The 27,640-nt window shown below is 49.1% G+C and overlaps 2 protein-coding genes and 1 pseudogene across 3 annotated transcripts in view; all 3 read left to right on the forward strand.

The window, feature by feature from the left end:
• The window catches only part of Rnf130 (ring finger protein 130), a 126,480-nt gene extending 102,817 nt beyond the window's left edge, over window positions 1-23,663 (forward strand). Inside the window, exon 8 of the mRNA XM_063230460.1 lies at window positions 17,380-23,663. Coding sequence (XP_063086530.1) covers window positions 17,380-17,489 — 110 coding nt within the window. The 3' untranslated portion in view covers window positions 17,490-23,663. The remainder of the gene's footprint in view (window positions 1-17,379) is intronic.
• On the forward strand, window positions 6,409-17,359 carry LOC111757424 (nuclear receptor subfamily 5 group A member 2-like; annotated as a pseudogene).
• Window positions 23,664-26,586: 2,923 nt separating the features above from the next.
• Tbc1d9b (TBC1 domain family member 9B) overlaps window positions 26,587-27,640 on the forward strand; it is a 34,162-nt gene continuing 33,108 nt past the window's right edge. For both annotated transcript variants that reach the window (XM_063230449.1, XM_063230450.1), the window contains exon 1: window positions 26,587-26,773. In XM_063230449.1, the coding sequence (XP_063086519.1) occupies window positions 26,656-26,773 (118 nt within the window). In that variant the 5' untranslated portion in view covers window positions 26,587-26,655. The remainder of the gene's footprint in view (window positions 26,774-27,640) is intronic.

The raw sequence follows: 27,640 nt of genomic DNA on the forward strand, positions 1-27,640 counted from the left end.
TAAAGGAAATATTTTGGCTTTATTGTTGAGCAGAATATTCTAGTATTTTGTTAAATTATATGCTTGATGGATGATGAATATTTATAAACTTCTGAGCAGCAAATTCTCAGCCTTTGCCTCAGCTTACCTGAGAATATGTTCCTGTTAATAACATTCCTTTTGATTAATGGCAACGGTCATGTTGGTAGAGAGCTGGAGGCTTTTTTCCTGTTCTTTTTTAGTTGAAATATGATTTACTTGCCATACAATTCAGCCTGGTAACGTATACATCTCAGTAGCTTTAAGTTCTCACAAGTTCGTGTGACCATCTTAATCCCAGAGTACTTCCTTCACCTCAGAAAAACAAACCTTTTACCCCTATTAATAGTCACTAGCCACTCTTTGCCAGCCCTGGAAACCATCAGTCTGCTCTGTTTCTCTATAGATGCACTTATTTTGAGAATTTCCTATAATCCTACAAAAGGTTCCCTTTTGTATCTGATTCCTACACTTAGTGTATCACATTGAAGGTTCACTCATGTTGCAGCATGTGGCAGGACTTCATCCTAAAGAATTATGATTTTTTTGTTCATTGATTCCTTTGTTTTACAACCTTGCTGAACTTATTCACTAAACTCTTATTAGATTCCTTTGGATTTTCTGTAAAATAATGGCTGCATATAGAGAGTAATTTTTATCATCTTTTCCAATCTATTTTATTTCATTTTCTTGACTAATTGGCCCTGGCCAGATATTCAGATAGTAGATTGTCGAAAAGTGTTGTGAACAAGCCAGCCTTGATGTTGTTTGTCTGTAATCCCAGCACTGGAAAGGCTGCAGCAGGAGGATTGCCACAAGTTCAAGACCAGCCTGAGCTACATAGTGAGTTCAAGGCCAGCCTGAACTCAAAAAAAAAAAAGGATGTGAAGAGGTATCCATGTTTTTCTATAGGGGTTATGTCAGATGCTTTTTCTGTCTTTTGAGATGATCTTATGGGGTTTTGTCTCTGTCCATTAATATTATATAACATGCTGATTTTTATATGTTGAACCAACCTTGCATTCCTGAGATAAATCTTACTTGGTTATAGTGTATGGTTGTCTGTATATGTTGCTGGATTCAGTTTATTAGGTTTTTGTTTTTTTTTTTTTTTTTGTCTTTTTTGTTTTTATCGGTACCAGGGATTGAACTCATGATTGCCTGCTTGCAAGGCAGGCGCTTATGCCGCTGAACTAAATCCCCAACCCCAGTTTATTAGTATTTTATGTGAATTTTTTAAAGTCTTAAGACACTCATATATAATTTTCCTTGTGATGTCTTATCTGGCTTTGAGATCATTGAAATTCTAGCCTACTAAAATACAGTGTAATGTCTTCTGTATTTTGAAAGCATTTAAGAAGACTTGATATTAAATGTTTGGGAGCTGTATAGGAGCATGAACCTTTCTTTGAAGAAAATTTTAGGTTTAGTTTTGGTTTTTTCCTTCTCTTAAGGTGGGAGATTAGGTTATAGATTTGAGGTTGGTTAGTTGGTTGGTTGGTTTTTGAGACATGTCTCACTGTGTGGCCCATCCTGATCTCAAACATGTGAGCTCAGGTGATTCTCTTAGCTCATCCTCCTATGTAGCCAGGACTTTGGATATGTATGACCACACTGAAATACAGGTGTTCACAGCCAGAAGTTTCCCCTAAATCCTCCTTCACCTGTCCATCAACTTGATATGCCCTGGTGTCTGTTTCACTTGTGTCTCATTTCCTCTGTGATTTCTTTTAACACATTTCGCTACTTAAGTGGATATTACTAAAATCCTGCAAATTTGTGAGTTTTCAAATTTCCCTCTTGTTACAGATTTCCAGTTTCATTGTCAACTCATGATTTGTACAGTCTCAATCATGTTAAATCTATTAGGGCTTCTTTTATCACTGACATGTTCCGAACTGAAGGAAGTTGTGCATGCATTGCGCAGTCTGGATGTTCCGCTGTTCCTGGGGAGAGTCCGCGTAGAAGGCCGCGGGTCCAGTTGGTGAATGGTGCTGTTCCAGTCTTTCCTCGTTGGTCTTCTCTCTAGTTGTTCTGTCCATTATGGAGAATGAGTGTTGCCATCTTTACTATTGTTGAATTGTTTTTTTCTCCCTTCCGTTCTGTCAGTGTTTACTTCACAGATTTTGGGCTGTGTTGTTACTTGCATAGGGAGTTAAAAATTTTTTAAGAGCTTTTCAAGTTCTTCCTTAAATTTCTATCCATTGAGACGCACTGGTGCAGTGGTCCACTTAGGTACCAGCCTGTTCAAAGTGCTGTGTGTGACCTTATTCTCTAGAGACGGCTTTGTCGCATTGACATCTTCAGTACAGATTTGTTTTCTTGTGGCAGTGCTTTCATAAATCAGTAGTGCAGCTTCTCCTCCACCTAGTTTTAATCCAGTAGAAATCAAAGCAGTTCTTTCTTTATTTCTTCATTTCCTCCCCATTTATGGAGTAATTCTTTTCTTTCATAAACAGTCATCACGGAACTTCGACTGTTTTGTGGTTTAGTGTACTTTCACTCTTTTCAGGTATTTCAAATGTTTGATCACAAAAGACTTTTTTTAATAACAGGTACTTCTGGGCATGGTACATACCTATCTCGTCATTCTGGGCCCTGAGGCAGGACTGCAAATTCATTGCCAACCTGGGAGACTTAGTGAATGAGCAAGGTCTTGTCGTAAGATGGAGATTTTCTTAAATGACTGAGGATGTAGCTCAGCACTCCTTGGGTTCAATCTCCAGATCTAAAAAATGAAATCGATAAATTAACAGGATGGAGCTATCAATCTTGGAAAGATTGTCATCACTTATTGAAATTTGAGCCTGCTTTTTGTGGTTTAGAGACTCAATGATAGCAAGTTTTCCTGGTCTAATCAGCTAAATCCAGACAGGAAGATGGTGCATTATGCATGTATACATGTGCACCTTAAAAGTGTGGGTTTTTGTTCTTTAGAAGTAGAGATAGAATTAGCACCAAATTCTGTGCTTAATATGAAGGACAGGAATAGAAACTTTATGATGTTGCATAGCTTCTTATTTACTATTTTAAAAGTTAGTGGCCAAAATTTAGGCTGGAACAGATGCAGTGTTCCAGAGTTTCAGACCTGTATTAAAGAAGGTTTTATAGTACACAAGGCAGAAGCTGGTTTTGTTTTGGCTTTCTACTCCCCTAAAAAGGTTTTTGGATTTTTGGGGGTTTTTGTTTTTTTATATGTTTGTTTGTTTTGTCTTTTTGAGACAAGAAGATCTCTCTAAGCAGTTGAGCTCACTTTGGCCTTGAGCTCACTTCGTGCCCAGGCTGGTCTCAAACTTGCAACCCTCAGTCTCCCGAGAGCTGCAGCCTCCCGAGTGCTGGGATTATAGGCGTGAACCACCTCGCCCGACTCCTCAGAGAAGTTTTTAAAGAACCATTTATTCCAAGGATTAGTATTTGCATAGACTAAACATCACTGAGTACAGTTTAAAGTGCCTCTGTTGCCTATCAAGTTCTGCCCTTACCTGTAGCCATTAAAGTCTGACTGAATTAAATCTCAGTATCACTCTGGCCAGATGGGTTGTAACTGTAGACTTCTTAAATAATTGAGGGAAGATCCTGAAGAGTTTTTCCAAATCCTTTGGTTTTACTGTACTAAGCTTCTAATCAAGACAGGAGGAATAGAACTTAATAGCAACAGACTCGGGTGAAATAGAAATGGCTATGGCAGATCTTCACTACAAGGCTAGACAGGAAGGAACTATGAACTATTGCTCAGCAGTTCCAGATCGCTGAGGCTGTGCCAGGCGTGGTTACAGTGTTAGCGAGAGAGCTATAATTGTTTGCCTGTTTTATCAGCAAAGAAACTGGGGGTTGGAGAGGTTCGAGGAACTTGCCCAGGGCCACTTGCACACAATGAATGGCAAGGTCAGAGTGGGACCCAGCCAGTCCGAACCTCTGCCCACTGTCTATCCTCCCATCTTGAGCCACTTGGACCAGCATTTGCTAAGTTATACAAGGTCCTCACTCTTCCTTAAGCAATCTGAGTCTTGGAAAAAAACAGAAGATTTGAGTGAAGGGTACAGTTTGAGAGCTGAGCTCTACACAGAAAAGAACAGTATCGATGCAGCTATTGATCTAGTGCATGTACAGTAAGTGTGTGTGTGTGTGTGTGTGTGTGTGTGTGTGTGTGTGTACACATATACATGTGGGGTTTTTAGGTTTTTTGTTGTTTTGTTTTTTGAAACAAGGTCTCGCTATGCAGTTCAGGCTGGCCTTGAGCTCACTTTGTAACCCAGGCTGGTCTCAAACTTGCAATGATCCTCCTGCCTAGGCCTCCCAAGTGCTGGGATTACAGGCGTGTGCCACCACGCCCAGCTTATACATTATGTTTTTTAGTAACACCTATAGCACTTACTGTGTGCTAGGTACTCTTCTAAACACTCCACATATATTATCTGACCCTTGCAACAGTGCTCTTTTTTTTCTTTAACAGACAAGGACATGTGCTTAGAAAAGCTGAATCACTGGAGTTACACTGCTGGCAGTAATGATGCTGGGCTCTGGGGCAGATAGGCTGACTCCTAGGTCTGTTTCAGCCCCTACTCTGCCTTCTGAGGAAGCTCACCAGTGGATGGGCAGGGAATGGGGCATCTGGATTTGCGGGCCTGTGCAGTGACAGGAAGGACTCTTCCATGTGCTGGGCCCAGCCTCGGACTCGAGCAGAGCTGGCTGAGAAATCCTGAGCTACTTGCAAAGCTTTTCAGGGCTTTTCAGAAGGGCTGAGCTTTCCTGTGGGGAGCAAGGAGAGCTGTGCCTTTTGGACAGTGTCAGCTGGAAGCAGACTGGCTCCTGAGGCTGACATAACAGAGTCTCTAAAACAGGCAGATACAGACGCTAGTGGAGGATGCCATGGCTTAGAAACTGCCTTACCCAACAAGCCAGTGGACAAGCAGCGGTGAAGACCCATAGGCCGTGACAGGAAGTCTGGAAATGCTTCGATGAGGGGCTGGTGAGAGAATTGGTTCAGCTCAGACAGCATGGAGCAGCAGGGCAGAGGCGTGGGGATGTGCCCTTGCCCTGTACGCAGCGCAGGCTTGCGATCTAAGGTCCTGTGGGTTCACCGGTATGCTGAGGAATCCAGGAAGCAGGGAGCAGTAACAGGCAGCAGCAGAAGCAAGGTCAGGCTGAGCAGATAGAGGTGTAGCAGACCCGGGAGTGGATCCACTGTGTGCGTGTCGGTGACCGCCTAGCCAGGCTGTGTGAGGCTACAGGAAACCCCCAAAACCTGCCCAGGTTCTTTACCTTTCAAGATTTTCGTCAGTGTGGTGGAGACGCATAAGGTTTTGGGCAGAGGAAAAGGCTTTCTCTGACTCAAGGCCGCTCAGCTGTGGCTCGGGGTAGAGTTCGGTGCTTTGCCAAGGATGTGCCTGGCCTGATCTTTCTGCCCACAGCCTGCTTTCCCATGGATGTGTAGTTAACAGGTCGCCCAGAGCTCAGCCACAGATGATTTCCCTGCGAACTCAGTGAGTGAGTTTCCAGCAGCGAGATTCTGACGTGTGCTCACTGAGTGTGAAAGAGTTGCATGTGGGATGGAGAGTTAGTTTATGGAGGCAGAAAGTAAAATGTATTGCAGGAGGTGCTGGGAAGAACCCTCAGACAGCTAATGTGTGGACGCGAAGTGTGGGTGTGTCAGGCCGGGGTCAGGGTTCTGCCGTCGCTCCCCTAACAGTGCTGTGCTCACTGCGTTCTCCCTGCCTCCCCGCCTGCCTGGCACTTAGCGCCAGAGGGCACAGATCCCCTGTAGCTGAGACTCCCAGACCGAGCCAGGCTGTCCAGGCCTTCCCCGGGCAGTGTGCAGGAGCAGCCCAGCGCAGGCACGGCTCCCAGCAGCAGCACGTGGCCCCTGAGCTCCTGTCAAGGCTGCGTACTGCTGAGCTTGGGGAAGCAAACCGAATTTCTGCGTCCCTCTTAGGCTTCTCACCTCCACCACCACCTCAGTTACGCACACAAGCCAACATCCGATCTACACCTTAGAATCGTGCAGTCGGCCTCATGGCAGAACCAGCCTCGTGGCCACCTCCGCTACCCACCCAGAGCTCTGCCTGGGCAGCAGTACCCACATGAGCCATGCCAAGCTGCCAGGACCTTAATGCCCTCACAGGGTGGGGGCAGGACGGGCTCCAAGGGCTGCCCAGCAGCTCTTTCAGAGGCACCAGCTGGCGAGTGGGTGGATGAGCAGGCACCCCAGGCACCCTTTTCTCCTGCTAGAGTTCAGTCTGCTGCCTGGGCCCAGCTCCTGGGCTTCCCGACTGGCACTGACTCTTCCTGCTGAGGGTGGCTTTGTCAAGCTGCCCAAAGTGGAGACTGAAGCCTGGGACTGGCCCGACCACGTGGGGAACAGAGGAATGTTGGGAAACACAAGCGTCGGCAATGGGTTCTCCCACGACAGAGGTCTTGAAGAGCGTCATGCCTTGTGTGGTGCTAAAGTATCTGAGTGCTAGTGAGGACTCCTCACCTTTGGAAGCTGCAAGGGATTCTTTTAAGCCAACAATCCAAATGTACAAAAAACCAGAACTGCCAAATTGCAGAGAAAACGTTGCCCGTGCTGTCTATTACAAAAGTGTTTGAGTGTTGGACTGAAGCTAGACCTAGTTAAGGCCAGCTGAATGCACAGAGGAAGGAATAAGTTTGGGCCAATGTATGAGGCATGGGGCCCCACAGCAACAGAAAAACCCTCACCTGAGTTGCTGGACTTAAACCAGAAGCTGTGTCCCATGAGATCCCAGCGATGCCCTGTGACCTGACCACCTCTGATGCAGAGCATCCATTCTGCCGCCAAAGCCCCAGCTCTGAACCATGCTGCCTTGCCGCCTGCAGTCCCCATCAGAGTCCTTGTGTAACATCCCCCCACTGGCATAGCAGTGCCCCTCAGGGCAGCCTGCAAGGTTACCAGACACATAGCCACTGTCCTGGCTGACCAGCAAGTCCGGGTACCCAGAACCCAACAGCAGCTTGCTGAGTCAAACACTGGACAGTTACTAGAACATCTCTCCATCAAGCCTTCCTGACACTGGAACTTTCAAAGTGTGAGCCAGATGAACCTCAGCTTCAAGCCAAAATCGTGGCCCACTTAGAAATCAGGCTGGTGGAAGAAGGCACAGAGAGCTCAGCACACTGGGATTATGTGCAGAATGGCAGATCAGAGCCTGGGCTCAGTCGTTGAGGGGCCAGGAGCAGTATCTTTTTCTGAGAACTTAAGATTGGACCAAATGGAGCTGCTTTAGCGCTGCAGGAGTGAGCTCTTCATCCTCAATAGCATTTACTGGCAAGTGGTACGTGGGAAGGAAGGGTTGCCCTTGGTTACAGGACGAGGAGTGGATTATTGTGGAACAGCATCCAGGCTGGCGCCACCCTCAGCAACCTCATGCATCTGGCATGGGAGCTAGTGATGAAATTTTGGTCCTTAGAGTTGATCAGCGAGAGTGTGTGTGTCTAAAGTTCTTGGTGCTCTGTAGTTTAGATGTCAGGGACCTTGAGAACTCCCAGCTAGTCAGAGGTGATCAGGAGCAAGTCAGTGCAGCCTTGCTGGCCTACACACTTTGCAGCTGCCTGCAGCAAATGGCAAGATTTGGGCAGTTACTACTTTGACCACCTGAAACCTCGAATCCACCCAGGTGGTTAGGGTACAGGCTGAGAAATACCTCTACTCCAAGCACTTGAGTGGAGGTGCCCCCTAGTGACCTTCTCATGTGCTAACAGAGGGTAAATTGCAGCTCTAGGAGCTCTGCTTTCAGAACGGAGAGACTGGGGTAGGGAAAAGGAAGGACAGGAGGGGACAGAAAGTACTCTGAGCTGCTCCAAGGAGCACGCGTTAGACCTGTGCAGGTATGGGGCTGGCCTCTCCTCTCGCTGACCAGGTTAGTCAGGCTGGCTTCTCACCTATGGGATGAAAGTTACTCTTACCAGCAGCAGCACAGAGCTTTGCAGAGTAGAAAGATGATGTTTCTGAAAGTGCCTGGTGTACAGGTTTGCTCGGTAGTATTTGTTTCTCCCTCCCGTGTATGAAGCAGTGAACCAGTCCAGTGAAGCGCTGAGGGAATAGCCTCGCTGGGGACGGGGGACGGGAGCGCCACGCTGCTGTGTCCTGTGGTGGCCTCCTGTTGGGTGCCCATGCCACGTGCTCACCAGCACACACTGGTGGTGGTGAGCTGAGTGTGTCGTCCTGGAGGAAGCGAGGGCCACAGGCACGGGAGTCACCCACGGAAAGGACTCCGAGAGGTTCAGCCTCACCTCTACTGCTGCACGTGTCTCACAGGGAAAGTCTGAATGAAAATTCTGGTCATTTATCCCTCCCCACAGTGCAAGACTTTGCCTCTCGAGAGCAGATCCACACATCTGATCTGGAAACAGACCAGAAACAGTGCAAGGAGATCAGAGGGACAGGGCCTTGGTAAGGGGCTGGAGCCTGTTTCTGGGACCCCATAACCTCACTCCAGAGAGAATTCCTGGTGACCAAGGAGGAGAAAAGACCTCAGCATTATTTAATTTCTTTAGGAAGACACAGGGTACAGACTTGTAGGTGGCATCGCTACATTAATTATAGAACACAAGCCAGGTGTGGTGTCACACGCCTGTAATCCCAGCACTCAGGAGGCTGAGGCAGGAGGATCACTGTGAGTTCAAGACCAGCCTGGGCTACAGCCTGAACTGCACAGTAAGACCTTGTCTCACTACAGAGCACAATGAGGTGTCTCTAGTGAAGGCAGTCAAATTTGTCAGCCCCTTGAGTTAGTCTGTTGAAAATACCACTGAACACCAAAGTCTTGTACAATATTTCTTAAAAGTCTGGAAAAGAAGTAGTAGCATCGGGCCTTTGTGAAGGTTTTGGTGTTTTTCAATGTCAGTTAAATTTTGATTGCCTTAGGAAAAGCATACCTTCTCATTTACTACTGACATTCCTTTGTGCAGTGTAAGGTCTGAAATCAGTCCACAATGTTGCAGCAAGAGAATTTAAATTCTTGTTGGCTACTTTTTGCAGTGCAAAGTTGTCTTAGTTACTTTTTACTTGTCACTGAGACAAAATACCTGAAGCTCAAAGTTGGGAAAGGAAAGGTTTATTTCTTACAGTTTTTTCAGGTTTCTGTCCACACTCAGTTGGCTCCAAGACAGGCAGGCATGGCTGGGCTGCCTTTCATAGCGGCTGCAAACAGCAGGCTCGAACCAGCAAAGAGAAAGACACACCTTCTTCCTGCCATTACATCACATCCTGATTCCACCCCTAGGTGGGTGGAGCACTGACACCATCAATCCAAGCGCTAGACAATGAACGAGTAACAATTGCAAAATTCAAACTCATGAGGCCTGGGGGACACAGACATTAACCATGACAAATGTACAAAAGAGTACAAAAGTGAGAGCTAACTTGACTTTTGGTTCAGATTTACCACGATTCTAGTTGTAGCTTAATGATTTTGAGCAAACTTTTTATTTCTGAGAGCCTCCTTCCCTGTCAGTGAACTAAGAGTGACATATCTATCTCGGAGGACCAGTATGAAATCACACATAGACATTTTTCCTTCATTCCACTTTTCATAAACTTAGAAATTGTTTAACTTTTCCAAGTAAGTAATTCATGTCCATGGCTGAAAATGAGAATAGGAACACAGGTCAGGCAGTGGGCGGTGTTCCCCACCCTGGCCCTCGTCCCTGCCCGTGCTCTGTGCACACTCTAGATACTCTGCAGACAAACAAGCCTGTCCTTTCATACAAGCATTAGGACAGCGCTTAGTAAAACATACACGGCATCTTTACCTAATAAATCCTCTCCTGTACAGTTTTAAAACAAGTTACTACTGAAAAACAAGTTATTCTTGGCCGCAGATCCACTAATTTTCCTTTGGTGTGTAGGGGAGAATAGACATTTATGCAGCTCCTCCAAAAATAAAAACAAAAACAAAAAACCTATCTTGATGATAGTGGAAATGTGGTACCCAGAGCAACAAATTATAGGTGCTTTAGTAAGGCAGGGAACAGGGAGACAGCTCAGCAGCACAGCACCTGCCTGGCAAGCACAAGGTCTTGAGTTCAGTTCCAAGTACCCAAAAAAACAAAAAAAAATAATTTTTTGAGACGGGGTCTCACTGTGTAGTTCAAGCTGGCCTTGAGCTTCCCGTGTAGCCCAGGCTGGCCACTGATTCACAGCGACCTCTCCTCAGCCTCCCAAGTGCTGGCGTTGCAGGCGTGCACCGCCGTGCCTGGCAGTGTTTTAAGAATTAACCTAATATACCTTTTAAAAAAAGGCCCTTGAAGTCTAGAAGTCTCAGGAAGGAATGGCACAAATATTGTTAGCAGGCATGCTCATGATAACACATAAGCAATTAAGATTTAAACTTTCATGACTGTTTTCAGCCTTCATTTTAACTGTACAGTTTTCTTCTAATTGGCTCCACTGTTCAGAATTGTTTTCTTTTGGATCTGCCTCAGTTCCTTTACCTGTTCAAAATACCTTGTGATTTTAGGGCATAGATGGCCTCCCATTTGCTATTTTGCTAGAACTATATCCAAAAACAGGTACATAATGAAATGTGAGGCTAAAAATATAGAATATAATAGGTTTCCCAAAGCAGAACCTGCAGGCTATGTAGTTCTTCATAGTATTTGGAGAATTTTGTATTTCAGTGCATACAGATCTATCTACCTCATTCTCTTCAGTGTTTACAGAACAGTGTATACTGAATCAGCTCGCAACTTATGGACATTTCAGTTACTTAAAATCTTTAGAATCAGGGCTGGGGTGAGTGCTTTATGAAATTGAGTTCCCTTTTTGTGTTGAACATTCATGGTTTCCATTTCTTTCCTAAACTCTATTTTTTATCTATTTCTATTCTAGAGTCACTAATCATTTCCTTCATGGTGGGTTTATGTCACATGGTTTTGTTTATGTCAACAGACTTATTGGTCTGTTTAGTTATTTCTGCTGCTACCATTTCATAAAATTCAACTGGGTAACTTTTGATTTCTTCTACCTTGGTGCCCCTTGATTTGCCTTGGATGAGTTGGGGGTTCTGAGTTGCATCTTGTTGCTGTGTTTTCTCAGCTTCTGTTTGTTGGTTTTCTGTGTTAAGGCTTGTAAATTGCTTATGGTGGTAGCTTTATTACTAGTATGAAGGAAATGACTACTTTTCAGCAGTGTCTTCAAGGCATAGCTGGCTTTTAGCTTTTGAGTCTGTCCCAGAATCCTGCCTCTTCAGTTCATTAGGGATGACAGGTTACTGCCTGTTTGACCTGGCATCCAGTTCCTTGGTGCTGGACTACAGAATTATTTATGACCCCCAGCCAATCTCCATATTGGCACACAAGGAAGATCAATTGATCATAACAACTATGTCACCTCGGCTAAAGTAGCACAATCAGTAATAACAATAGCATCAAGGGCAAAAATGACAAACTGTGTATCAGTCAGTGCTTACCACAGAAACAGATTTAACGCAAGATACACAAATACATAAGAATTCACAAGATCAGGGGCTGGGGATTTAACTCAGTGGCATAAGTACCTGCCTTGCAAGCAGGTGGTCGTGAGTTCAATCCCCAGTACCAGAAAAAAGAAAAAGGAAAAAAAAAAAAAAGAATTCACAAGATCACCTGATCCTGTAGTGGCCGCCCACACAGCCAGGAGTGGAAGAGGTCCAGAGGTCTGTCTGCATGCTGGAGATCTGAAGGATCCAGTCAAAGGCCTGGAGCTGACCACAGTGACCCACGCAAGTCTGCTTCAGGAGGCCAGAGGGTCTGCCATGGAAAGCTGAAGTGCCTGTGCTGGAAGCCAGGAGATGTCCAAGGTGAAGGGGAAGCCTGAGCTCCCAAGAAACACACGCGAGCCTCCTTGGTTCCCCATTTTTACCGATCTGGTGATAATCCTCTCGGGTAGGTCTTCCACACCCAGAACTGCACTGATCCAATTTAGTTGGGTGTTTCTTAACTGAAGTTGACCCAACCAATTGACTGTCACTGTGATAACTATTAATTTGTCACCTTTGACCATAGGTATAAGATTTACAGCTATCTAACAAATCTTAGACAAATCAGAAAATTATATATAGTGCATAGCCACTCTGCAGAGTGATTTTACCCTGAGGTAAGAACATTTTAAAGGAAGAAAAATTAGAGAAATTTAAAAAAGAAAAAGATGAGAAGCAAGACTGAAGAATAGATTACCTAGACCCAGGAGATGGTGAAAAAGACAAGAAGGAAAGAAAGAAGGAAAAAACAAGAACAAAATTGAAAACAATGTTCACACCCACAATCAGACAATCAAAAAGAGGCCTATGGAGTGATGAGAATTTAAAGTTTTCTGTGACTTCAGACCTGTGGTTATCTTCTGGGATCTGCAGTTTTGTGGTGCTGTCCAGTCCAGCATGACTGGCTGTAGACTTCGGAGGCAGATCATGCTGAATAAACCCAGCCACCCCACAGCAGGATTGAGGAAGGATGCCAATTTTGGTACTTTAAAAGCTACAAGATTAAAAAAAAAAAAAAAACTACAGGATTGCCGGGCGTGGTGGCTCACACCTGTAATCCCAGCACTCGGGAGGCTGAGGCAGGAGGATCGTTGTGAGTTCGAGACCAGCCTGGGCTACAAAGTGAGCTTAAGGCCAGCCTGAACTGCATAGTGAGACCCTGTCTCAAAAAGACAAAAAAACAAAAACAAAAAAAGTACAGGGTTTCAAGCCAATCCTGGCCTCTGGTTGTGTAGGGTTGGTGCCTGAATTATTTAGCTTATGACACTGAGTGTCTCCTGACCCTGGACATCTCCTTCACCTTCACCCGGTCTCCAATAGGGTAACACTGGGAGTCCTGAGATGAAGCTGCCCTGCAGCTGCCCTGCTCCTCCCTAAAACAGCATCTGCCCGGCACTCTCTTCCAGGGACATGGAAATGGCTTGGACTGGAGTCACTCACCACTGCGCACAGCATTCACTGCCCTATTCCACCCTTTTTTCTTTTTTTTTTTTTTTTTTTTTTTTTTTTTGAGACAGGGTCTCACCATATAGTTCAGGCTGGCCTCAAACCCTCCGTGATCCTCCTGTCTTAGCCTCCTGAGTGCTGGGATTATAGGTATGTGCCACCAAGCCCACCTGCAATCCCATTTACTCAGGAAACTGAGGCAGGAGGAGAGTGAGATCAAAGCATGCTGGGGTAACATAGCAAGACCATCTCGAAAAACAAAAAAAGAAAAAAAAACCTAAGAGAGGCATATATTTCTTAAACAACTAAAAAAAAAAAAGCACCATAATGAAATAAATTAGGCCACACTAAAAGTAAGACTTTCATTCATCAGAATATACTATTTTGGAAGAAAAATCCTGTAATACTTATGAATCACAAAGAACTTGTTTAGAATAAAAGAAAAAAAAAAACAGACTAACAACCCAGTTTAAAAAATGAGCAAAAGAAACATACTGACATTTCGGAATGGCCAGATATACAAGTAGCCTAAAAACCTATGAAAGGCGTCTTTCTACGTGGTTATCAAGTGAATACGAATTACAATCATAATGTGGCCCCATCAGGAACAGGAGTGCTGCACTGAAGGAAACAGTACTGAGCACTGACATAGATACGCAGCGTTTGAATTCTCACTGGAGGGAGGAAAAATCAGAACAGTGGCTCTGGAAGGCTGCCAACCTTATTCAGGCCAGGTACCAGGCCACTCAAAAATATGCACGGGAACAAAAGATACACCCAAGAATACTCCCCCGGCAGTAATCACAACAGCCGCCACAGAGACGTGTGGCTGTGCGTCGGCAAAAGTTAGAGAAGCAAATCGTGTAGTAGTTACCCAGGAAATACCAGAGGCAGGGAAAATTTGTACCATCATTAATCAGTGACACTGAATGAATGTGACAATATTGTGTATAAGAATTTGGATATAAAAGACCACGCATCGTGTTTCTAAGTAGTAAAATTCAAAACAGACACAGCCGTGCCGTGTGTGGCAAGTCCAGGGCTGGCTTCCCGGGGATGAGGAAGGCAGGGGTGGACACCCACGGAGGGCTGTGGTGCCAGGGCAGTGTCCTCTGCCCAGCGGCGCCCTCTCGGAGTGCTGTGTGCCCTCGCTGAGGTAAACACGATTGACGGCACAGTCTGTCCGCATCTGGGTCACACCTCCACTAAGTGCTTGCCCAGTGGTGTTAAGTAGCCAGTGACAACCATGACAGAATCATTTGATGAAGAAACAGTGTGTTTACAGATTAACCAAGACGTACACTTCCTTGGCAAATCCAGCCTCCCGCTTTTCTCCGGAATTCAGTGTGTCCTTCCCCTCCCCACACACCCCGTGTTCCGTTTTTCATAAGGAAACTGGGCAACTACTGTAGATCACTGAGTTCAGCCCTGGCTTTATATTTATGTCTTATTTTTTGGAGCTGGAGCTCGGCCCCAGGGCCGCATGAACATGAACGTCTGTCTGCTGCTGAGCTGTGTCTGCATCCCCAGCTCTGTTCTGATGGGCTTGTTTGGGGCACAGAGGAACTGCCAGAGATTCGGTGTCAGCTGATCACTACTCTAACTGAGAAAGTTAAGTTGTTTCCATTTCTGATGGTTCAGTTCTGCCTGTAGAATAGAAAATCTCATCTTTAGCAAGTTTTAAAATCTTTCACTCCAGTACAATTGAATTATATGGATTTATCCGTCAGATTAAACTTCTCATATTTTACTTGTGACTTTATCTCCGAGCTTCTGCAAATAACAAGCAGCTTTAAATGTATCTTAATGTTTTAACTGTGGTAGATTTTAAATACACAAACGTTAAAAAGAAAATAGGCCGGGAATGGTGGCACACCTGTAATCCTAGCCTCAGGGAGGCTGAACCAAGAGGATTGCCCCGAGTTCAATACCAGGCTGCACTACATAGTGAGACTCTGTCTCAAAAAAGAAAGGAAGGAAGAATACAAATGTTTTTAGTGCTTATTTACTAGCATATGAAATGGTTTCATTTAAAAGTTGTCTATCCTCTAGAACAGGCTTCTTTTCCCCTCTGCCCATCACAACATTTGAAAAATAGCAGAGTTGCAAAACCTGAAATACCTAATTTCAAGACTGATAAAGCTCCAGTAGCTGAGACTGCCTGCCAGGAACATGAGGGTGGTGGCTCGCAGAGACAGTAATCCTCGGGAACTGCCCAGAACATGTCATCGTAGTTTTTCAGCACCATTGCCAAGACCCTGGAAAAGAAGCATGTTTTATGCAAATGAGGATTGAATAAGTAAATATCTATCTGCGGAGACTGAACTTCAAAGGATGGGGGTGCGAGCACTTGCCCAGAATGCCTGAGGCCCAGACTCAGGGTCCCCAGCACTGCAGGCCAATGGAAGGTTGCAGCCTTTCATCAGTACAGCTGTGGTCCTGGGCTCCCACCGGCCACAGCCAGCTGGACAGCATGATGAGACCCTGTCTCAAAAGAGAAAACAATGAGCTTCTGCCTTATTTCTTGCCATATTAAAAAAATTATAAATCCTAATAATCTTGGGGTCTGCAAAGATTTCTTAAATTCAATACAAAAAGCACAAACTATAAAAGGAAAACTCCATAAATAGAATTTTATCTAAATCTGAACCTTTTTTCTTCAAAAGACATTGCTAAGAAAAGACAAACCTCAGATTGTGAGACACTATTTGCAAATGTATATCTGACAAAGGACTTATAACTAGACTCTAAAACTGAAGAGGAAACGTTTACCCTTGAAAATATGAACAGAACTCAGCCGTGATAAAAGGTGGAAGACATGAACAAAACCCTTTACAAAAAGAGTCATATGCTTAGCTAAAAATAGGTACTGAATGAGATTTGTCCTGTTTCAAACACAAATTAAAACCATACTGAGATACCTACTACCATGGCTAAAAATCCTAAAGACCAATCAGATCTTGTGCTAGTGAGATCCAGTGGCTTTGAAATTTTCATGTACTGCTGGTAGTAATGTAAAATGTGCCGTCACTTTAGAAAAACTGACTCCAGCCCACTACCCAGTTCTGGGGATTGAGCCCAGAGCCTTTGAACTGAGCTACATCCCTAGCTCTTTTTTTTTTTTTTTAAGACTAGATCCTGTCAAATCTCTAAGTTGCCCAGGCTGGGCTCAAATTTGCAGTCCTCCTGCCTCGGCCTCCCAGTGTTTTGTGATCACAGGGGAACAGTTTCTTAAAAAGTGAAACAGAGACCAACCCAGGTCATATCTTTCACACACGGTTGCACACAGCGTTCAGAGCCACTTTACTGGAAGACCACTTGTCTTATGTGATTGCATTTATATAAAATCCTAGAAGGATGCAAACTAACCTGTTTCCCTGATAGTAGATGAAGGGTGGGGAAAGTGGACGGGATACCCAAGGGGCATTGGGAGGGCGAGGTGGAGGTGGTGGTGACGCTCGTTATCTCAGTTCTGGTGATGGTTTGACAGGTACCCAAACCTACCCTTTGGATATGAACCTTTTATTGCATGTTTATTACACATCAGTAAAGCTATAAAAATCCATGGTACAGAAAAGGAACTGTAAGTATGGCTTAGTTATGAGCAGCACAAATAGTGAAATAATGTAAGCACAATTCTTTACAGTTACCAAAGTGTGCTTCTATTGAGGCAGTGGAAAGTGTGTTGGATGGAGGGTCGGGACATGAGAAAGTCCTGGTCTTGCATAGTAGGAACTGAACAAAGTCTGAGGCAGAAAGGACCAGGAGGGATGAAGGCCAGCGTGTCCCCGAGGCGAGGGTCAGTGGGAAGTGGCTCTTTATCTTGGACACTTTATTACGTGGGCTTCATTTGTTAAACCATATGAAGCTGTAACGCTACTCCTCTAGCTGTCTCCAGTGTTTATTTTAACAGGCTTATTAGTAGAAGTCTCGATTCATAACACACACATGCACCCCACACCCCTCAGGTCAGCCTAGAACAGGGGCTCAGCAGTGGGCTGGGTCAGCTGTGGTGGGAAACTCTCAAGAGCCATCTCCAGATTGTAGGAAGAGTCAGTGAAGGGTGATATGGGATGGTGGTAACCTCCCTGAGATTGAGACGGGCTATTGCTGTGTAAACTGGGCTTGCAGGGCTAGCGAGCCCTGCTTAGGCTGTGAGACTCCAGCTTCCATCCCAAACACACAGAAACCTAAACTGAGGGCCAGGGGTGTGTAGCTCAGTGGTCAGATGTAGCATGTCCACTTACCAACCCTGCAATGTTAGTTAGTTTAATTAAAAGAAAGTGTGCTTACCCTGAGGCCTAGATTCCCTTTTTCTTTCTGGAATAAGGGGCTGGACTGAAGAAGACACTTGAAGAGATGCAGTATTTCAAAGCATGTAAAGCGCGTGCAAGCTGCAGGCTTGGTGACTAAGTCTGTCTCTGTGTTCCTTTTTCAGGTGGTCACTTCTTTCACCGAAACTCCTTGTCCCCGCGGAGCCTGGTGTACGAAAGTGAATTCTCTACCATCGAACCTTCTTTGGACATGTATGATGAGAACAAAACCTGATTCCTAAAAAAGGGGCTGTGGGGTCCACGTCCTTTGTGATTTGATTTATGATAGCCTTTCTTACTTTGTACTCTCCGTCGGCATCCCTTTTGGAAGCATGGCAGGTTGGGGTTCAGGGTTACACTGCAGAGTCCCCAGGGCGAGGCTTTGAGGACGGTGTAATTGCCCAGCTGAGCCTCACGGTACTGAACACCTGCCAAGATGGCCATGAACGTGGGCTCCCAGCAAGCCTGGCCATTCCCAGGGACAAGGGGGCCAGGAGTTGATGCTGCACCACGCATATGTCCCTGAATAATCACGCACTGTTCTGCGTCAGGGCGGCGCTGGGGCTTTCAAACACAGCTTCCGCCACCCTCTCCTGCCACGTACCTAGAGCCTGTGGGCGGCGCTCCCCGCCCTGCACGGAGTGAGTCTCAGCGCCCGGCTGGGTCTACGTTGTCATCTGGCTCTTGTTGTTCCTGTGAGAAGCCCTTTCCATAGGAAGCTGAGAGAAAGCCTTGCCCTTCACACCCCCTTGAGACTGACCCCCTTCCCTCGGCAGACGGAGGGCGCGACCCGGCTCCGTGCTGAGGCATAGAGGTGTCCACCTCGTCATTTTCCAGTGTCTTGTGTTGAGCATGACGTAAGGTGACAAGTACTTTTGTAGCCACTAAGTACTGAAGGTCCCCGTTCCCACAGTCTGTGGGCTCGTCTCCATGGGTGCACGTGTGGGGGTGGCTCAGGGTGCCAGCCCACAGGGTTCAGCCTGCAGAGGTCAGCATCAGAGCGGTTTGTGACACTGGGAAGAGCTGACCGCTCTCCCGCTGCTGGATCCCACTGGAGGGCCCACTTCTGTCTTCATGGGTCTGACCCGGTCCCTGCCCACCCCGACCTCAGCGGGTGCTGGAGCCCTGGTCTCCAGGCTCACAGGAGAGACATAGTGGACACTGGAGGACAGGAGCGAAGCCCGTGTTCTGTGAGTCCTGGAACCAAGACGAGCAAACCAGGCTGTGTGTCCTTTGCCACAATTCAGCCTGCTCCTCCCCAGCGTGAGCCACGTGTCTGGCGGTGAAACTGGCCCTTTGGTCTCCACCCTGTTACTGTGCTGGCTCTGTAGGGTGGGAGTCTGAAACAAGCGCTTGCCATCTTTCTGTTTGTGGCATCTTGTCTTGTACCTTGCTGTTAAGGTGCCTCAGATACAGATGCGGCCAAAACCAAGCCCACGAGAGACCTGGGACGGTGACAGCACTAGAGCCAGCAGCATTTCGTCCTGATAGTTTAAGGCTGGGACAAGCAGATCTTTAAGGTTTTAACTGCTTTTGCTTTCTACTCTCTACCAAGGGCTTTTGTTTATTCATTTTCCTTTTTATAGTCTTTGTAATGTAAAAAATATTTTTGATAAGCAGTTTCAGTTACAGTGTCATTGAGAAAGATGGTGGTCTGCCCGACTCAGTTCTCAGCCGGAAAGTGAGTTTGACAGGGCTCGGAGCTTGCTGTGCCCGCGCTCCCGCCTCGCGCCTGACTTGTGTTTGCACTGGCTCCCCAGGCTGGCAGGAAGACTGGGCTTGGAGGATTGCAGAGCTCTCTGCTCGCTGACTGTGTTTTCCATGACCCTAAATTGAAATCCTCTGCAGCACTGCCTTCTGATCTGTGCACCTGTATGAAGGCGTGCACACTAGATGTCACCCCAGACTTTTGCTTTGCTAAGACAGAGAAGCTAGAGAAGAAATACTTTTAAATTGAATCTTTACAATCTACTGATATAATAATGAGTTTCTGGCGAATCTGTGACAGCTTCACTGCAGAACGGCCAAGGAAGCCTTGCTCCTGAGAGACCATCCTTGGAGTGGCACCCCAGATCCCAGCTCAGTGACAGAATGTCCTGTCTTCATTGAGGACACTCGTTCCCTCCCAAGGACACAGCTTTGAAAGAGGGCAGAGCTCAGCCCAGACCATAGCCTCCCTGCTGGCAGCCACTTGGAAGGGAGTCAGGGCGGAAAGCTCAGGGCTGGCTGCCGTGCGCCCTGTGAGGCCATCCTTGTCAGCCCACACCCCGTGTGAGCGGCCCCACCGAGCCCAGCTGTGGCGGGCAGGACTGGAGTGCAGGCAGCAGCCCTTACTTAACAGATGAGTGCCCACTGCTCCAGGCCTCACACCATGGTGCTTATCAGGAAGTAACCCTACCCATGTCCCAGAGGGCACTGTTTGAAGAAAAGAAAAGCTAAAGAGTGGCCATTAGCACCACAAACCTTGCGTCCTCCAATGGCCTGCCCGGAGCTGGGCCTGCCCCCGGCCTCTCCTTCTGTCCCCTCTGCTGGCTATGGAGCTGGGTGCTGGGACCTAAGTGGAGAAGGGTTGGAGTGACAGTCAGAACACAAGGCTTACTCATCCCCGAGGAGAAGCCACTCCAGGCCCTCCTCCCGCTTCAGAGAGTGCAAGAGGTACCTGCACGGGGCACTGGTGCTGTCTGTCCAGGCCCTGCCTCTGCCCTCAGAGCAAGACGGACTCCGCCAGCCAATCCCCAGCTGCTGCTGAGGCCCAGAGAACCAGCTGCTGTGACTTCATCTCCCAGCACCTCTCCTGTCCCAGGGCCTGGCCCCAGGGAAGAGGGACACCCGTAAGCCATTTCCTGGACCTGGCCTGGTCCAGAGCAAGGGCACTTCCAGGCCACCCAAAAGATCCTGTCAAGAAGGTATTAAAACCAAGTTGCTCAATCATACTAATCCGACTCACCCCAAGAGCTTTACAAGCCCTTTTTGTATTTGTATTGCTTCTTGCATCCAGCGACTTTGTTGATCTGCATCCTTAAGTGACATTGGTTTTAACTGAGGAAAGATCAGCACAGTCTCTTGGGCAGCAAGGTAGTGACGTGCCTGGTGAGAGTGCCCTTACCTTGACAGGCACTGCTGCTCACACATGCATGACACTAAGCTGCTGAGTTTCAGGGTGTGGCGTCCAGGAGGAGAAACTGGAAGAAGAAAGTTAAATCCACCCTGGGCCATGGTCAGGTTTTCTCACTGCAGAAGAGTGCAGGTGGGCCCAGCGACTGCAGATTTCTGTTGGGGCTGCGCCTCAGTGGCGGGATGCAGCTCCCTGAGGAAGAGTCCCTGGGCCCCACCCCTGGCGCACACCTTCTAGGTGTTGTAGGAAACGGACTGTCAGCTGCCCCGTGGGAAGTGAAATGAATGAAACAAAGCTGTCCCTGTACGGGGGCAGGAAGAGACAGCACCGGGAAGAAGGGCCGAACCGACCAGACCAGACCAGACCGGACCAAGGCCCCAGGGCAGCAGTGTCAGCCAGAGGGTTGGGGCTGCACCTGGACAGGCTGCCAGGAGCTGCCCCGAGCTGCAGAGGCGGAGGGCGATGAGGGTGGAGGAGGCTTCTCAGCTGAGCCAAATCTGCTGAAGAGGTGGGAGCCAGGAGCTGGGCGCAGAGGCTGAGAGCTCCAGGCTTGTGGCTGAAGGGGCATCCGCAGGTGCTGTAGGGTCCCCTCAGGGGTGCAGAGACACAGAGGTCTGCCACAGGCTGGGTGGTAAAGGTGGCCCCTGAGTAGTCGTGACCTCTCTGGCGCCCCGGCCCCTCACTGAGGCACTTGCAAGGGACACAGCCTGGAGAGAGGGGCCCGCACTTCTGAGGAAGGTGGAGCTGGGGAGGCAGCACTGCACTAAGACTCTAGCACCGGTGGAAGCAAGGGACCAGAGGGGCTGCTGGAGCTCGTCTGCAGACCACAAAACCCTGGAGCATAATTCACTCTTCACACACAGACTGGCTGCCTCTCATGTTGCGCAATCCAGGGCACCCAGGCCCAGGGATGTCACACAGCTGAACAGCCTCAGCCCCCATTGCTAGGGGGTACACTGTGGAGGGACCCCAGGTCTGGTAGGGGCGGTTGTCCGATGAGCTATGTATACCAACCTTTCACTTTGGATTTGTTTGTGGGTGCAGCCCTCCAGAGCTCACGTGAGGAAGGGACGAGTGCATAGTGTTCTTGAATGCAGTTCTGTAACATCTGAGGAAAGATGGGGGGCTTCGCAGGAGTAAGGCAGTGGCGTTTGCTGTGTGGATTGCAGACAAGGAAGGGCCAAGCATGCCGGAGCCCGGCCGTGCTGGGAAGCCTCTCCCTGGCCACAGCCCTGGCTGGTCCTGGGCTCTCTGCAGATCACACACACCTGGCGCAGGAGCAAGGGGGCAGGGAGCCCCAGAATCCCTGCAGGGCAGCAGGTGCAGGTGCCCCAGTTGGCCCAGGAGACTGAACTTGGAGGAGGAGAAGCCAGCTGGGCCTCCAGCAGGCCTGGCATGAACACGCTGCCTACATTTTCCAGAGTGAACCGGGCCAGCCCGCAGCAGAGAGTGGGAGGGAGCCATCGGCTCAAAGCTAGCATCCGTGCCTCCAGATGTGGTTCTGGTGTCCCAGTGTGTGCCGGAGGATTTCCCCTGGTGACTCTTTATCGTGATTGGGGAAGAAGGAAGAGACTTCCTGCAGCTCAAGTATCACACTTCCAGAAGGGTTCGGGCTGCCAAGTAACTCGGGCCTCTGGCCCAGGCTCCCCGAGCTCTTTCTGTTGACCCCTCCACACATGTATCCCACAAATAGGGGCTCCAGGTGGTGTGGACCCCACTCACCAGCTTGAAAGAATGGGTTTCTCACAAAGACAAGCGCTGGAGGAGCATCGCTCTGGCCCAAAGTCCAGGGCAGAGTCAGGGCAGAGGCGCCCTGAGCACCTCTGTAAACTGCCTGCATCTTTGGGTGGAAAGTCACAAACTGGAGGCTGTCATCAGCGCCTCTCTCTGCTGCAGCAGACCCCAACCCCTGGGACACAGCTCCCGGGGCCCAGATGGTGCAGACGCTCAGCTCTCACCAGTACGCTTGGCTCCCCGAGTGCAACAAGCTGGCCTGACCTCATGCGCCCTTCCATCAGGGGAGCATCACCTTTCTACTCACCTCTCTTCACAGCCACTGGCAACTGCTGAGAGCTACAGAAGACTGCACTGAGCTGTTATTTATAAATTTAACCCAATATAACATGGATTCTAACTTTCTTTAGAAATTATCCTTTATCCACAATTAAATCCAAGTGTTTTCACACTGCGTGATAGTAAAGGACTTTTCTATTGACTAAGAGATATTGAACCAAGATATTTGTTTAAAACGGAGGGAGGACAGGTAGTGTATCACATCCTAAGATGTTTCCTTTCCTTCAGATGCAGACTCCTCCAGCAGGCGGGGGGCTGCTGAGTGGTGAGCATGCTCCATGGGCCTGGCCACTAGTGCGCCCCAGTACTGAGTGCCAGCACCCTGTGCTGGGGTGACCCCTGCCAGCCTGCAGAGAGGTACACGGGAGACCGTCGCTAGTCATCAGCCCGGCACCTGGGCCTCTAGGGCTTCTTGGCTGGTTCTTGGCCAAAATGTATTATCTTGAGCCAAAAATGGGGATCAGGATGAACTCTAGGGGCAATCTCTGTCCAAGAAAACTGGACCAGTGTGCTTACAGAGAGAGGAAGGCCCTCACCTGGGAGACAACGATGGGGTAGGAGAACAGCACCACCTCACGAAGACACCCTGTTCCCGTATGAGAGGAGGACTGGGCTCTGTCAGTGGCTACTATGTGTGACTGGTTTTGATGCTCAGTAGCTTTTATACTAGTAAAAAGTTTAGTTATCCCTTTCACATTTGGATCATGCAAAGAGCCCCTCCCGTTCCAGGTTCCTGCTAACTATGCACAGCATCTCAGAGGATGGCACACAGAACTATTTTTCTAACTGTAGCACAGGTACTGTAGGGTGGGTAGCTTAGGGTGTAATGAAATGCAGCGGATGCTTTACCTTCCACCCAGAGGGATAAAAGGGAAACTATGCACTTGATTTTAATTCACCACTGGATAACTTGTTGCCAGAAAGAACACACATCAAATACTCATGAAGCAAACATGATCATTAGCTTGATTCTGGGGGCTCACTGTAGGCGGACACCTTGTCTAGAATACACTTGCCAGTACAGTGTGAGCTGATTTCTTAACACTCAGATCTCAACCCTCGGGACTGTTCTGGGCAGCACAATTCCTAGGTCCACATGGTTGCTGTAAGTATATTACCTTGTGAAACTGTATGGTATATACCCATATGTCAATAGTGTATATCTGTATGTGCAGAATTTGCTAATATAACCATTTCAATAAAAACCCACTAAAAACACGATTCTGGTCTCATGGAGTCCTGTGGGTTGTAACATGTGTAAGTGACACCTGTTGTGGTTGAAGGTGACACAAAACCTAACCCCAAACTGGCTAAAGTAAAAGAGAGATTCAGGGGCTCCCAAAGGCTCAGGTACCAGGGGTATAATGGTCAGGTCAGTGACCCAGCCCCTCATGGGACACCAGGACACATCTGCCCCTGGTGCTTCCTTTCGAGGATCTCTACTCTCAGCCTCAAGAGCTGGTCTGCTCCCCAGGAGGTGGTCCAGCCCAGAATGGCCTAAGCCAGTGGTGGCAAACCCCTGGCACAGGTGCCACAGCAAGCGGCTCATATCGCTGAGTGCTCTGAAAGGTAAGGTCTGCCATCACAGCCACAACCAAGCCAGGTACGGTGACCCCACAAACAGACTTTGCAGATAGTCTCGGCCAACATGAGCTTCACGCTGTGGCCCAGGCCTGGTTCCCTTGGTAACCAGCTAGGTGCTCATGAAGGGGAAGTGCAGGAAAGGCAGCAAGCAAATGTCCAGTGTGTGAGGACATGAACTGGAGCCTGAAAGGCCTAAACATCAGTGCTACTGGCTCCCAAATGCTTGTGTGAACTCACCTGCCTGGATGTTTATCATCTCAAAATCATAAATACCAGCTGGGCGTGGTGGTGTACACCTGTAATTCCAGTGCTTGGGAGGCAGAAGCAGAAGGATTGCTGTGAGAGTGAGTTCAAAGCCAGCCTAAACTACTTAGCAAGAGCCTGTCTCAAACAAACAAAAAATAAGGTTGATGGCGGCCAGGGTTCAACTTAAAATAATACAGAACTCCTACAACTTAAAACTAAAAAGAGCCCAGTTTTAAAATATATGAATATGCATTTTCCAAAGAAAATGTGACTAATGGGCTGGGGGTTTAGCTCAGAGGCTTAAGTGCCTGCTAGGCAAGTGCAAGGTCGTGAGTTCAATTCCCAGTACCAAAAAAAAAAAAAAAAAAAGAAAGAAAGAAAGAAAGAAAGAAAGACAATGTGACTAAGTACATGAAAAAATATTCAGTATCATTATTCATTAGTGAAATGCAAATCTAAACCATAACAAGATATCTCTTCAACCCTCTAGAGACACTGTAACTATAATAAAAAAGACAGGTATGGCAAGACATGGAAAAACTGGACCTCGCATAGGTTGGGTAGGAATGTGAGATGTTTCCACTGCTTTGGGAAAGTTAGGTGGCTGCTCAGAGAGTCATATCTCCACACAGCGACACCACCAGTCTTCGGTGGAGGGCACATCCACAAGGATTAAAAACGGGTTCATGCAACATTGCATATTCATGGTGGCACTGTTCATAGACAGAAATGGCTCAAGTGGTCCTCAGCTTGGGTCTGAATAAAAAATACGGCAAATTGAGCCTGGTGTGGCATGCCTGTAATCTCAGCATTCTGGAGACTGAGGCAGGATGATTGCTGCAAGTTGGAGACCAGCCTGGGTTGCACAGTGAGCTCAGGCAGCCTGAACTGTATAATGAGACCCTGCCTTAAACACACACACACACACACACACACACACACACACACACACACTAAATCTTCGCGGGGGTTAGGGTTAGAGTTAGGGTTAGTCCATTGAGCTAAATCCCAGGACCTCAAAACAGTAAATCTATACCATGAAATATTATCCAGCCATTAAAAAGGAATGCCACACTGATACATTCTCCGATATGGATGAATCTCAAACACATCGTGGTGAGGGAAGCCAGGCACCAAAGGCCACTAGTTGTATCATTCCATTTATACTATACACCCAGAACTGGCACAACCACAGAGACAAAAGCAGTGATCCTCAGAGATTGGGTGCAGGAGAGATTTGGAGTGACTGACAGTGCAACCAGCAACCAGATTCTCAGTTGGAGTAATTAAAAATTGTGGAAATAGTGGCACAAGCTGCACAACCTTGTCATTAAAACTTTGCACTCTTATTAAAGGGGTGAACTTTATGACATGTGAATTATATTTCTGAAAATAAAGAGAAAAAATCAGGCTTTGCACATCCTAAGTGTTAACAGATGTTCTTTACTTGGTACAAAGAACAGTTCTCAAGGGTTGGGCTGGGGGACCACCACCACCCACGACCTCCTCAGACACGCACGTCCTAAGTCGGCCGCCAGTCTGGGTCTCGAAGAACCCCGTGGGAATCCGAATACAGGACCAAAGCTGAGGAGCCCTGGAAGGAAGCAGCGACACAATAGTCCACCTCCTCTCTCGAGGGGGCGGCAAGTATTTCCAAGCTCTGGCTGGCAGAATGACACTATCAGTTTACGCGTGCAAAGTCTTAACTCATCTCGAGCGACACCGCGGAAGACGCGGCGGGCCGGTGTGCGTCGTTAGCGCACACACCCGCACCTCCGAGGCGCGGAGGCCTGGAAGCAGCGCGCCCCCAGCGCGCCCCAGGTCAGCGTCCGCGGCCCGCTGCGCTCCACTCCACTCGAACCCGCACCCGGCGCAGCCTGAAGATCCCCGTTCCCGGAGCCAGGTGCGCCCTGGGCCGGGCGGGAACCCGGGAGGGCAGCAGGCCGGGTCAGCCACGTCCGGAGGCGGCCGAACGCGGACCAGTAACCTCCAGGCCTCACTCCGGCCAGGCCCGGCCAGGCCCGGCCCGGCCCGGCCCGGCCCGGCCCGAGAGCGGCCCCGGAGCTGCCCACTGCTCTGCGACGCGTCCCGAGGCGCGCGCGCCCCCTGCGGGCCGCGCTGGGAGCGGCGCCCTGGCCCGGAAGACGCCTCGGCCCGGAGGGCGCCTGGGCCTCGGCCTCGGGCAGGGCCGCAGAGCGAGCGCGCGTCGCATCCTCCCCGGCGCACCCGCCGCCGCCCCGGCGTGCCCCGGAGCCCCGGCTCCCCGCCGCCCGGTGCCCCGCCCGGCCCCGCCTCGCCCGGCGCGGCCGCCAGGGGGCGCGGCCTCGTCTCCTCCCGCGCGCTACGGCGCTTCCGCCCGCCGCCAGCCCGGCCCGGCGCGGCGATGTGGCTCGGGCCGGAGGAGGTGCTGGTGGCCCACGCGCTGTGGGTGACGGAGCGCGCCAACCCCTTCTTCGTGCTGCAGCGGCGCCGGGGCCACGGCAAGGGCGGCGGCCTCACGGGTGAGCCGAGCGCGCGGGGCGGCCCGGGCCGGGGGGCGGGGGCGCCGGGGCGGAGCGGGGTCGGGGGCCGCAGCGCCGCGCCCTGCCTCGGTGCTCGCGGTTCGGAGCCGGGCCTAGAGCGGGCCGGCCGGGCCGGGGGTTCACGAGCCGGTGCCGCTGCGCGGGGTCTGGGCCGGGCCGGGCCGGGCCGGGCGGACAGCGAGGCCCGCCTGGAACGCGCTCGGGCCGTGGCCCTGCGAGAAACCCAACGGGAACCATGGGAAGGGCTTGGAAAACACGCGTGGGGCCGCCGGGCAGCCGCCCGGGCCTTCACGCGGAGCTGCGCCCCCGGCCCTTTGTTGCTGCTGGTTTTGTTTTTATTTTGAGGCAGTGTGTCACGAGTGACGAACTCGCCCCAGCCGGGCTTAAACATGCGACCCTCCTGCCTCAGCCTCTCAGTGCAGGAACCACCGCCACACCTGGCCTGCGTGGCAGTTTAACCAACCAAGGGGAAATCAGGCCGACAGTGGCAGGAGAAAATGCTCCTTGCCGGTGTGTCAGAAAGAGAGACATCGACGAAGACAGCGCTGTCACAGCCGTGGTGCGCGCCCACAGGGTGCGCTGGAAACGCTCCAGCGCCTCCACGGAGAGCCTTGTTCTCAAACTTGATAGCTCTGAACATTTGTGTGTCCTTCTCCGCCCCTGACTTTTGAAGCTGGGAGAGACCTCATTGAACTTATAAAAATAAAAGTTTGCTATCCATGGCTGAAGAAAGACCGCGTCGTCTTCCTCTGTTTGATAGGGAAGGCGATGCCACAAAGTCATTGTGCGGTGAAGAACCAGAGTTGCTGGCGGAGGCGGCGGGAGCGCGCAGTGCACGTGCCCGGA

Source organism: Cavia porcellus, unplaced genomic scaffold (assembly GCF_034190915.1).
Source record: "Cavia porcellus strain 051 isolate PalLab524CR breed Dunkin Hartley unplaced genomic scaffold, mCavPor4.1 scaffold_19, whole genome shotgun sequence".
NCBI lineage: Eukaryota > Metazoa > Chordata > Mammalia > Rodentia > Caviidae > Cavia > Cavia porcellus.